General features: G+C 46.0%; 1 protein-coding gene across 1 annotated transcript in view; it reads left to right on the top strand.

The window, feature by feature from the left end:
* E2F2 (E2F transcription factor 2) overlaps nt 1-6,075 on the top strand; it is a 39,427-nt gene extending 33,352 nt beyond the window's left edge. The window contains exons 3-7 of the mRNA XM_063312229.1: nt 286-505; nt 2,996-3,154; nt 3,893-4,007; nt 4,148-4,295; nt 5,314-6,075. Coding sequence (XP_063168299.1) covers nt 286-505; nt 2,996-3,154; nt 3,893-4,007; nt 4,148-4,295; nt 5,314-5,561 — 890 coding nt within the window. The 3' untranslated portion in view covers nt 5,562-6,075. The remainder of the gene's footprint in view (nt 1-285; nt 506-2,995; nt 3,155-3,892; nt 4,008-4,147; nt 4,296-5,313) is intronic.
* Nucleotides 6,076-12,094: the final 6,019 nt, after the last annotated feature.

The following is a 12,094-nucleotide window of genomic DNA, read 5'->3' as shown; positions in this document are numbered from 1 at the left end:
CTAATTCCACTTTATTGTAAAGCTACACTGACAGAATCTTGCAAGTCTGAAAGTACAATTCTTCCCCCCCCCCATCTCCTTTACAGCCCGAGAAACTAGGGAGGGCCTCTTGCCTCAGCCATTATCCAGCTGCAGGCCAGGCTCTCTCTTATCTGTCCGTTCCCTTGGCAGTGTCCCAAGGTCTTTCCCACACACTATTACAATGGTTCAGAAGTGGGGATATCCCAAGAAATCCTTAATCCGCATTAGTATGATTGTTTTGCATGGATCTTGTTTGTGTTCTAGCCCCCAAGTCTCCGGGAGAGAAGACCCGCTACGACACATCTCTCGGCTTGCTGACCAAGAAGTTCATTCACTTGCTCAGTGAGTCAGAAGACGGGGTGCTGGACTTGAATCGGGCTGCCGAGGTGCTGGAGGTGCAAAAGCGACGTATCTATGATATCACCAACGTCCTGGAAGGGATTCAGCTCATTCGCAAGAAATCCAAGAACAACATCCAGTGGATGTAAGTGGACTGGAGAGACTTCAGGCGCAGATGTCTGGAGAGAACAGCCACAAATATAGGAGAAATCTTGATTTAGTTGGATATTATGAGCAGGCAGGGAGCAGGAACGTTAGTTCGCTATAAATCGGCCTTCCCCAGCCGGAGGAACTCCAGATGGGGAAGCTTCAGCTCCCAAATTCCGGCATGCCCACAGGAAAGGGTTGAGGTCCAGACAGCCAGAGAATAAATACCCAGGCTGGGAAAAACGGCTGGCTGTCCAGCCTATGCTTGAAAGCGTATATCTGGCAGGTAGTCTTTAACTGGAGTCCTCCTTCAGAAAGAAGGGGAGTCCTTGACCTATGACCATTCGTCCAGCAACTGTTCGAAGTTATGATGGCACTGAACAAATGGTGGTTACGATCAGTCCTCGGAGTTCTGGCCATCCCAGCACCCTCACGGTCACATGATCACAATCTGGGCTCCCGGCAACCGGTTTGCACTGGCGATGGTCGCAGTGTCCCCCGGTCATGTGATCACGGTTTGCGATCTTCCCTGCTGGCTTCCCACAAGCAAAGTCAGTGGGGAAGCCGGCAGGGAAGGTTGCAAGTCCCCAGGGTCAGTCTCCCCCACCCACACAACCTCCCATCGACCCTCTGCGCTCACGCCGTGCCGGCCACTTGCACACCCTCCCCAACCCTCGCTGCGCCTCCCTTGTACCCTTGTAGACACTCCCCAACCCCTGCCTCTAGCGCACCCCCTCTCAGCTTCGCACACCCACCCCACACCTCTCAGGCATCCCCTTGCACAACCTCCCTGCACTATGCTTTATGCACCCTCCCCAACCTACACCTCTTGTGTACCCCGTCGTACCCTCCCTGACCCATGCGTCTTGTGTACCCCCTCGTGCACCTGACCTGTGCCACGCCTCTCGTGCACCCCCTCGCCCTCTCCCCAGCCCTCCCTGATCCTCCCCCACACACCCCTGTGCACCCTCTTGCTCCCTCCCCCACCCAGCACTGATTTTGTGGGAAGCTGGCAGGAAATTGCCTTGCCCAATGACCATGGGATTCAGTTAATGACGGCAACTGGGACTGCAGCGATTGCTGTCGCTAAGCGATGCGGTTGTGCTTTACAACCGCATCACTTAGCAATGGAAATTCCGGTCCCAAGTGCTATCATGAGTTGAGAACCACCTGTACTTAGCTCCCTCCAATTTTTTGGTTCTCTGGCTGGGCTATTTTTATTCATCCATCCACATCAAGCAGTTTTGTCCCTCTCTGTAGCCAAAATGGCTCCTGGGGTAGCTGATAAGGTTGGTAATAAGACCTTGTGAGGCTTACAATCTGAAAGACATGACATGCAAGGAAAAATAATGGGTTTGGAAGAAGAATACTGCAAACCGGGGCACCAGTGCTCCAAATTCCAACTTCTCCTGCAGTCGGCTGGGCAGCAAACCATGCAGTGCCAAAATGGCACGGTTTTCTCAGCAAAACCAACAGGGGAGGAGCTCTGCTTTTAAAAAAACCCCTCCCCCAGGGCTAATTAGAGATTGATGAAAGGTCCCCTGTGCAAGCACCAAGTCACGTCTGACCCTCTGGAGGGCGTCGCTTTTGCGACGTTTTCTTGGCAGACTACAGAGCGGGGTGGTTTGCCGTTGCCTTCCCCAGCCGTCACCTTCCCCAGCAAGCTGGGCGCTCATTTTACTGACCTCAGAAGGATGAAGGGCTGAGTGGACCTGAGCCGGCTACCCGAGAGAATCCGGCTTCCGCTGGGGTCGAACTCGGGTCGTGGGGGGAGTTTTGGTTGCAATGCTGCCACCCACCACTCTGTGCCACACGAGGCTCAGTTAGAGATTACCTTTTCTGAAACAGAGGTGCTGCTTTTCCTTCAGAATTGCTTTGAAAGTTTATAGTTTTCCTCGCTGCCTCTATAGGGGGGCATTTTCTCACATGTTGCTCTGCTCACTTTTTAATGTCCTCTGATTTCTTTACCAGGCGGAGCCATATTCGAAATCAATTTCCTTAATTTCCACATTCTATATCAATCTCTTCAAGTCCATTTCTCCCTCTGCTTTGGCTGAAGCCCTCTGCGCTTGCTCAGGATCAATGTCTCTGTGCGCCTTTTTTGTCCCTAAAAACCCTTTGAATTTCCCCCCCTGCCAAGGTCTCAAGAGTTCAAAGTGTTCTTTTCTTAGGTTATTCTTAACTTGGGATGAAAAGTCAAATAATCTTACATTTGCAAGATTGACATCCTAAGTTGCAGTGAATACCCGCAGAATTTTTACTTTTCTCCTTTTATTTTCCATACTTGAAGCTTCCTAATTAATCAAAGGTTCATAAATTTTAACCCTATTGCATGAGTCTTACTGCACTGAAATCTGCAGTTAAATAATAGAACGTATCAAGGTTTATAAACTTAGAATAAAAAGAGAAAAAGCAGAGTTCGGAGTGAAAACCTGGGCCCTGGTTTAGCAAATGGATTCATCTGACCTATTATTGACGTGCTACCTAGGGGAACGGGCCTTTTTGAAGACTCCTCCATGGCAACGAAGCAGCAAGTCTTGCGGCAAGAACTGACCGAACTTTCAAAGGCCGAGAAGATGTTGGACAAGCTCATCCAGGAGTGCTCTCTTCAGTTAAAGCATCTGACGGAGGATGAGACCAACCAAAGATATCCTTTTGAGGGTGGGGTGAAGAGGACAACGGCCAGAGAGCAGAGACCAGCATCCAGGACGATGAGATCATTCCTGGTCCAGGCTGCCTTGAAGGTTCAGAGGTTCAGAATCTGGCAGGGTCCATGCAGAGCAATTCTCTGGGTTCACCCCATCAGCTAAGTCAAGGTGCACAGGTACCCTCTTTTTAATATAAGCCAGGGTTTCTCAACCAGGGTTCCGTGGCACCCTAGGGTTTCACGAGAGGTCACTAGGGGTTCCCTGGGAGATCACGGTTTATTTTAAAATTTATTTCAAATTTGGACCACTTCACATGAAAGAGGCCAGTTTCATTCTTTAGTTTTAGTTTAAGAACACTGTTAATGCACATAGACAGGCCTACCCATGAAACAAATAGAATTATTTTGTAACTTCTGGCCTCTTTTGGAGCCTGAATGGGTTCCCCGAGGCCTGAAAAATATTTCAAGGGTTCCTCCAGGGTCAAAAGGTTGAGAAAGGCTGATATAAGCCACTTTTTGCGGAGCTGTCTTTAGTTCGCCATTTCTTCCCTGTGCCCTCTCTGGTGGAGAAAGAGTGATTTTTGAATATCCCTCTTGTCTGTCTGTTCCCTGAGTTGCCTGATTCTTCTGACTGGAGGTTAAAAAGATGAAGGGCCCTCTTTTATTCCATAATTGCCCTGGACCATTCAGTTTGGTGCCTTTTTGCAGTGTTTCCTTTAACTTTCCCCTGTGTCCTACGTTAGCCTATGTCACCTATCAGGATATCCGGGCCATCAGCAATTTTAACCAGCAGACCGTGATTGTGGTGAGAGCACCCCCAGAAACTCGTCTCGAGGTGCCTGAAGTTTGCGAGGTAGGAGAGGCAGTTCATTCCTATTCATTGGGGCTGCTGCTATGGCTGTTACTAATTGTATGCTCCCAGGAAGGTGTTCTTGGCTTGAGGGGTGGTGAGTTGTGTTCTTCCTTGATTTGTTTCTCCTCCTCTCTGGCCAGGAGAACGTCCAGCTCCACCTAAGGAGTACCAATGGCCCCATTGAAGTCTACCTGTGCCCAGAAGAAATCCTGGAAGAAAGCCCTGCCAAGGAGAGATGCTTCCCTCTTCCAGCCCACCAGGAGAATACTAAACTCACAACGGTGAAAGGTAAATGCTGGAAGATCTCAAGGGATGAGCACCCTGGGCCTCAGGAAAAGACTCGCTTCCTTCTGAAAGATCATCTCCAAGCTTACCTGCTGGGCTGGCTCTGCATTTGGAGGCGGGGTCCCTGGGCAGATCAGCTTCTAACAGGCTTCCAGTTCCTGCCAACCAGCAGCTGAGCCTAGGAGCTGTTCTTTGATCATGCTTTGCTCCATCAGATGATCAGACTGGCACTTTCCTGATAAGACTTGCTCTTCAGTAATGGAACCAAGCTACCTGGGTGGCTCTCCTCCCTTGGTGGTTTTTATGTGGGGGCTGGATGACCCAAATGTTAAACAGTGCTGCGGTGACACACTCCCTGCACCACCAGATACGCTCAGTGACTTTTGAAGTCCTTTTAGCCCCATGATTCTGTGATCGGGGCAAGATCCATTCAGCCCAGTGTCTGTGCAAGAATTCCTCCCAGTCAGTAGACTTTGGGTAGCCCACTAGGAGACTGAAATCAGTCTTCTGCCCACCCTTGATCTGAAATGTCCAAAAGTGAGTGCCCAGTCAAATTTATTTGGGGTGGGAATCCCATCATAGGGCACAACCATCAGTCTGTTTTGGCCTTGTCTTGCACCTGGTTGTGGAAGCTCATATGAGACCAGGTTATCCTTAGGAGAATGAAGGGGGCCATGTAATCTCTGTGGTGTTCTGTAAATCAAAAAGATCAACTGCAGAGCTTGGGCCAAGTGGTTGCTTCTTGCCCTACCTGCTCTTTGCTTTCCTTCTTCCCTGGGCCCAAAATGGGGGGCAGGACAAGTGTGGGTACCCCCTTTCTCATGATGTGGCCACTGCTTGCTCACTTGGAGAGGGTGGGCAACATGAAGGGCATGGGTGGAGACTGGTAGCTCCTGGAGTTCAGTGGTGGGCTCCATCTTGGGACCTCGACCTTACTTGGTGCCCGTGATGCCAGCTCCTGGCCCTACCCTCTCTACTGCGATGCTCACGTTGTGTCTTAACTTCTCTCTTGCTTCTCCAGTGGAATCGGTGAAGACGGAGCTGCCGAGCTGCCTGATGGAGGGAGAGGATGGTCTCCTAGAGCCCCCTCAGCACCTCCTGCAGCAGACAGAGGACCAGCTCCCTTCCACAGCCTATGGAGACCCAGGCCCCTTTGTCAGTTTTTCCCCTCCCCTCGACCAAGAGGATTATCTGTGGGGACTGGAGGAGGGTGAGGGTGTAAGCGACTTGTTTGATGCCTATGATTTGGGGGACTTGCTGAAAAACTGAAACCAGAGTTTCCTGGCCCTTCTCATGGTGCTAACAGTAACCTCCACTGCAGATACCCAGACCCAGATTCCAAAGCTTTGGGTTTTTTCTTGGAAGCGTCTTTCTGCATTTTGACCCCAGGGGTGTGGCTTGCAGGCTGGCCTCTCCAATGGTTCTCCCTCCCTTTAGAAAATCCGTGCCCGTTCAAGGCTTTCCCAGAGGATATTCGATGGGCCCCAGTGCAGTAGAGCACCCTGCATGCTGCAACGGGGGAAGCCGCTCCTGTCTTCTTCCTTCCAGCTTTTCTTTCTTCCCTTTTGGAAGTGCTGAGGGTCAAACCTGACTCTTTCCTGCAGCCCAATGGAAATTGCACGCAGTACTGCCAATACCTTGGAGAAACTAGGAGGTCTTAATTCGGTTGTCTGTTTTCTTGTTGGATCCCACATTTCTCACTGGGCAGAAATACTCAGTCTAGGGCACTGTGCATGCCCTGTGCAGTTCATTGGAGAAGGGCCTACAGATCTGCCCCCAGAAATGTGCAGAGTGTTCCAGGGACAGCGTGTTCCAGAGGATCCTGAAATAGTTCATATTTCTTCTGGAACCCCCTGACCCATGTAGTTTTCCAAAAGTAAATCTTTTGGAACAGGAACCGATTTGCAGGATTCCTGACCCAGGGACAAGGAATCGAAAGTGGCTATCTTCTTGGTATGAGCTTCCCAACGTTATAGTCCATCCATCTGGGGAAAAGTGAAGAAGGGGCCAGGCAGGCTTCCACTGGTGCCAGGGCTCTCCTCCAACAAAGTATGTCATGGAATGCATCTGGGCCAACCAGACATCTCTCTGAAGCTGCTCAGTGCAGAATTGACTTGCTTATGGATTGGGTAGGTTCCTCCACATTTTATTACCCTAGCTGAACTTTGGAAAATCCCAGCACGCCCTGGTTTGAGATAGTTTACATGCCTTGGAAAAGGCTCTAATTCCGTCTCAAGAGGCAACCTGGTATCCTCTGTGTGTTTGAGACTTTAACTCTCAGCCCAGCTGGTGAGTGAGTGTGGAAGTTGTCAAAAAAAAGAGTGAAAAAAAAAAGATCTTGGTTGCACCTCAAGGTGTGGATAAAACAAGATGAGGTTGATTTATTTTCTGCATGGTTGCTAAAAGCTGAGGTCTAAGGAGGCAGCCAGATCCTGTCTGGAAATGTGGGTTAAAAGTGCAAATTTTTGAGACTGAATCCATGCACACATACTTTTCCCCTCAGAGAAGTTTGCTTCTTTGACTTGGCTGTTTTCAGCTCACAATTGGACCATTCCTGATTGCCCAACTTCATTCCTCGTTGGGCCCAAGTGTCCAACCCCTCATTTCCTTGATAGTCATACCAACTGACGTAGTGGTTCTCCATTTCTCCAAGGATCTCTCCAAGATCTGGATCTCAGTGGATCAGATGTTTTCAGAGTGTTCCTCAAGTCTAACCATAGCCTTAATTCTCAAGTGTGTGTATTTCTCTGTCAAAAAGTTGTGAGCCATCAGCAATTTTATATATCCTAATAAGTGGAATAATGTAGCCTCTTATAACCCTGCCGCCCAATACATAAAGTGGATGTGATCTTACAGGGGAACATAATACCAGGGGTGGAGCAGTATATTTGTCTTCCTGATGGATTTCTGCAATTTGAAAATGTGCATCCCCTTATAATCATTTGTTTCTGAAGCTGACATTGGTGTCTTAGCAATAATTGTTTATTTTTTTCACTGGTCAGAGCGAAGCTTCACTTTATTGGTGACCTCAGATTTGGCAACAAAAGATCACTTTGTATCAGATAACCAGATGTGGTGGTCTACCAGAATACATTCATTACTCAAGATCTCAGGCAATATGTGTTTCCCTGCCGTTGGGTCACATACCTGCAGCTCTAGGTAAAGCTGCAGTCTGCTTCCTTGGATCAGAGCTAGGCAACTTGTTTACTGTAGCTGGGTGGAAGGGGCTCCCGATTTTAAAATTAGTTTATTTCTATGAAAGGTGAAAAGGCTCGATAGCTTCAATTTTTATATCTTTTATATCTCTTCCTTAAGAGACAGGGTGGAAGGGAGGAAAAAATCAACAAGCCGGGAAGCTTTTTCCAGTAACAGTCCCATAATCATAATTTCTAGTTGTCTTAAGTTGACACAAGTCCACCTGTAGTAAATGCATCCTTTCTCAGGGACATTCTACTTGGGTTGTCTCTGACCCAAGTTTGCTGAGTTTTAGAGGGGGCAATGCTGCCTAGGAGCACCCACTTTTTCATGCATGTGCAGAGGGAGACCAGGTGCTAAATAGAGAAGAGGTCCATCTGCCTGTGACGTTGACCCAGGGTTCTTTCTGCTGTCTCAGGTCTGGGGGCTTTACTGATCCTTAAGCCACAAATCTTGCACCAGTTCGGACCCATCCTTGCTTTCTGTCTTCACCACTCATGCGGCTGAATTCCTTGAGCAAATTCAGCCTATCTTTGAAGGAGCCTTTGGTTTTATCTTAACCACATCATCATTGAGAGCTGACTTCTTCCCAAGTTGGAACCCTGTACCTCGGCGTATCCTTTCAGGCAGTAAGAGGATCTTAAAATACTACAGGGGGCATCTAGATTTCAGAATGACGTGTTTGAGCCTAGTCTCTTCTCTTGACATGCTTGTTTTCTGCATGCAAAGATCTATGGTTAGACTGCTCGAAATGTTACCTCCCTTGCTGTGTTTACCCACATGTTACCTCCCTTGCACTTTTAACCCACGTTTTATGTATTGGAGAAGAACTCTTGTCTCAGCTGGAACTAAAGCTGTGGCGGCAGTAAATAATCAGAGGCATGAGTGTGTGTTTGTGCATGCATGTTGTGGGTGAGTATAGGAATGCAAGAGGGAGAAACTCAAAGATAGCATCATCTGGAGAAGTAGATAGCAGGTCCATATAGTGATTTAGGGCACCTATTTTATGGGGGGCATCCTCAGTCTATGTGTTTTCTCCTTACCAGAGCTCTTCAAACCTTAATTACATAGCCTGTACTCCAAGTTAGGGTTGCCCTGAACTTCACTTGTGCAAAATGTAGTGATTAAGTTTTATTCTTGTTACAAGGAAGTCAATCCAAGAACATGACATTGGTGATGGTTGTTCATAGAACGCCTCTTATTGCCTTGTCTTTCAGAACCCCAGTTGAACCCAATGTAGTTTTTCTGGTTGTACCCCCAGCCTCACCTTCCTTGGTAGAGCAAGCGACAAGAGGGAGCAGAAGGTATGAAGTTGAGTGCATAGTGGGAGGCTGTTCCAGCTTTGCCCAAGGTGGCTACAGCAATGCTAGCCAGGCTGAAGATAGTATTAGAATTGCACGCAGAATACCTCTTGACACAGATGCCTTGCACAATCCAAGGGTGAGCATTTCACACTTCCACTTCTAGATGCTATTTTCTTCCTTGATTCACAGCCCGCCACCCCTGCTTAAAAAGAAGTAGCAGTTGGGAATATGACGGCAACTGGGTTGCTACAGTTACTTACTTCTTGACTTAGTGTAGCTCATCTTGGTTAAATCCTGGGCTAATGTGCACAATGTTGGAAGAGTGTGGGGGAAGGTGGTGATGGTGTTGCTTTCTTTGAACAAAGGGCTATGCGTTTTTTACAATTTGATAAGCTTTTTGAAGACACTTGTCTTTATGAATTTCTTCATAAATGAAATCATTTGTATGTAGAACAATGAATTTGAAGAACAGTTGTTCCATAATGCCAGAGTTTTGCAGAATGCAGTTTTGGAGCTAGGCTTTTAGAGTAATTAGTTCATCATGTCGCTGTTTTGTTGGCAAAGTTTTTGAGGCTACTTTCTCATACCAGGTTTTAATATGGGTTGAGCGTGTACTTAACAATGAATTGCAGCTCAGCTTTAGTCTTAATTCAACGTGCGAGTGCGCAGAAGGAGACTTCTTGTGCAAGCCACCTTTAAAATCTTTCCAAATAAATTTGGCCCAGTGACATTGCTGGGTTTTGTCTTAAAATTGTAAAAGTTGTATATAATTGTTGCACTGTATTTATAACAGGAACCATCTTTGACGCTGTTCTGCCACGTGTGGGTTTTATTTGCTTTGTTTGAAACGAGTATTTAAAATGTGTTCTAAGGCTTTTTGTGATGTTTGGCTTGGCCTTGTGGATGGAGATGTGTATGATGGGAAAAAAAAACCTTGAGGCACTTGATGCTTTTTTTTTTTTTTTGTGAGCAGCAATGACAACAACAAAAAGGAAATAAAATGTTTGAACCAAACTGGGAATCAGTCTCTGCTCTTTATATGTTGCAATTATTTGCTTTTTATTTTAATTACAGTTAAAAGACAAGAGGAAAAAAAAACTTTCTAACCCCGAAGCATTTGTCCTTCCCTGTGAGTGATTTTGCCTTTATGGAGTCCCTGGAGCTTCAAGCTTCAGGGTATCTTTAATCTAATGGCATTATTTTTTATAAGGCCTACAAAAGAAGAAAGAATGCAGACTTTGGTTTCTCAACAACTCTTCATCATCTAACCCAATCAAAAGTTCTGGAGAATTCCAGAGTTTGCGTAGGACATTGCGTCTTTGAATATTCTTAATAAAGGAATTGCCCAAATAGGACATTTGGGGCTGCTACATGTGAAGCTGTGGATCATTTTCAAAAATATGTCATGCCTTCAAGGAAAAAGTCCTGAGACGAAACAGATCTGAACTTTGGGGAAGTCAAAAGCATTGTTTATTCGTTTGATTTGTTTGATTTATAGCGACTCTGGGTGAGTATAAAAGCTCCATACAAAATGACATCAAAACCAGATGATATATAAAACCTATAATGACAATTGAGGTAAAACCCAATCTGCAATAACGCAGCACTTGCATGCATGTCTTCAACGCATCCCTTATCTACCTCTAAAAACCCAACTTTTCAGCTGGGAATTCTATTGTGATCCTAAAGTGATTCTGTCTTAGCCATGTGCTTTGTCCCTGAGTTCAGGATCATTGGTCCTGCAAGCTCAGGATTCAGGACCAGGTCATCCTGCAGCCTGTTGTAGGAATAAAAGGGGGTTGTTCAGCACCAACAAAAATTACAGGGTTGCAAAAACTGGGAGGCCTTTTCTGCAAGGCTCAGAATTGAAGGGACCAGTCTAGCCTTTTTGTTGAGGAACTGTACGATGACGCTGCATAGTGATTTTGAAAATTGCTGCATTTAGACCTCTACCCAGAGGAATCTTTTTTTTTTTTTTTTATTGAACCCATGTGCTATACAGACGTATAGTTTAACACGCCCATTGAACTTGCGCAGAGATAAGCATTGGCTGGGTTGGCCCAGCCTCTTCATCTCTTTCGTTAAGTTGTAAGTGGGAGGTTTGAAGGTGTTGTCTGTAAGATCTACCACTCCAGCCAGATTTAAGTTTCTGCAAGGCTGCTGCACCATCTGAAAGGAGTTAAAGCTACGTAGAATTTTTTTTTTACTTCCCAAATAATTCCTTCTCTTGGGATGCTTTTGAATTTCTTGGCTTCTCTGAGCTTACTTGATTGATATGGGATGGTGAAAGATGCTGTTGCTGTTACTTCCTGATCGGGGGGGGGTGGAATCCACAATAGGAATTTCCTTGGGATTTAACAGGACAGGCAGCAGACACCCATGGAGAAATGATAATGGGCACAGTGGAGAAGACTTGGATACATCACACACACACACACACACCTTTTGCAACTGAAGTTTGTACAGAATTCTGTACAGCAACCATGAGGACATTGTCAAACTGTTCTCCTGCGAGGGAGGGAAGGGTATGGAAAATAATTTCCATCAACTGGAAGAACAGGGGAAAAATGCAGAAGTTGTTTTTAGTCCGGCATTGAAAGTAATGTGGAAAAACCAGGAACTTCAAATAGAAGACCTATTTCCAGAGCTAAGGATATCTGGAAAAATGACCAGGAGATGGACTGAGTCTACATATTGCACTAAGCTAGGGTTTGCTTAATTATTATGGTTCATTGAATAAACAATTGGCTGAGTGCATACATAAATCAATGTTTATCAACCTAATGGTTAGGTTTAAACATGTCCAACTAAATGAAATGGTGGTTTGGCAGAACATGGGAATCCATCCAGGGACATGGCTAAATGGACAATATAGGGGGGGAAAACCCTTCTCTAGAACGTAAAAGCAAACTGGTGTTTAGATATAATGCTGCCAGTTAAGGAAAATAAGTGGTTCCTGCAACAAAATACTGCTCCATTTTCTTTCTATTCTGTTTCCCATTTCTCTCCTTGATTGCTATAATTTCATCTTCAGTGAGCTAATGCAGGGATTTCCACCTGCTATTTTTCCTGGAAATACTAGGATTTCCCTGAAGTGCTGTCTTTGGGGTGTGTTTAAATAGGTTTCCCTGTTTGATCTTGACTCTCTTTGGGCAATATGGCCTTCTGTATTCATATTTTGCTCAAATAGAGTATCTTTCCTACTCACTACTGTTAACTTGAATGAAGGAGATGGAGGATTGCAAAGCCATTGATCTTACTAGTCTTGATTTTTAGTTAATTTACTAGAGTTGCTTCAACAAT

The sequence above is a fragment of the Candoia aspera genome, chromosome 10 (genome assembly GCF_035149785.1).
Source record: "Candoia aspera isolate rCanAsp1 chromosome 10, rCanAsp1.hap2, whole genome shotgun sequence".
NCBI classification, from domain to species: Eukaryota; Metazoa; Chordata; class Lepidosauria; order Squamata; family Boidae; genus Candoia; species Candoia aspera.
Note: the sequence above shows the minus strand (reverse complement) of the source record. Positions and strands in the feature narration are given on the sequence as shown.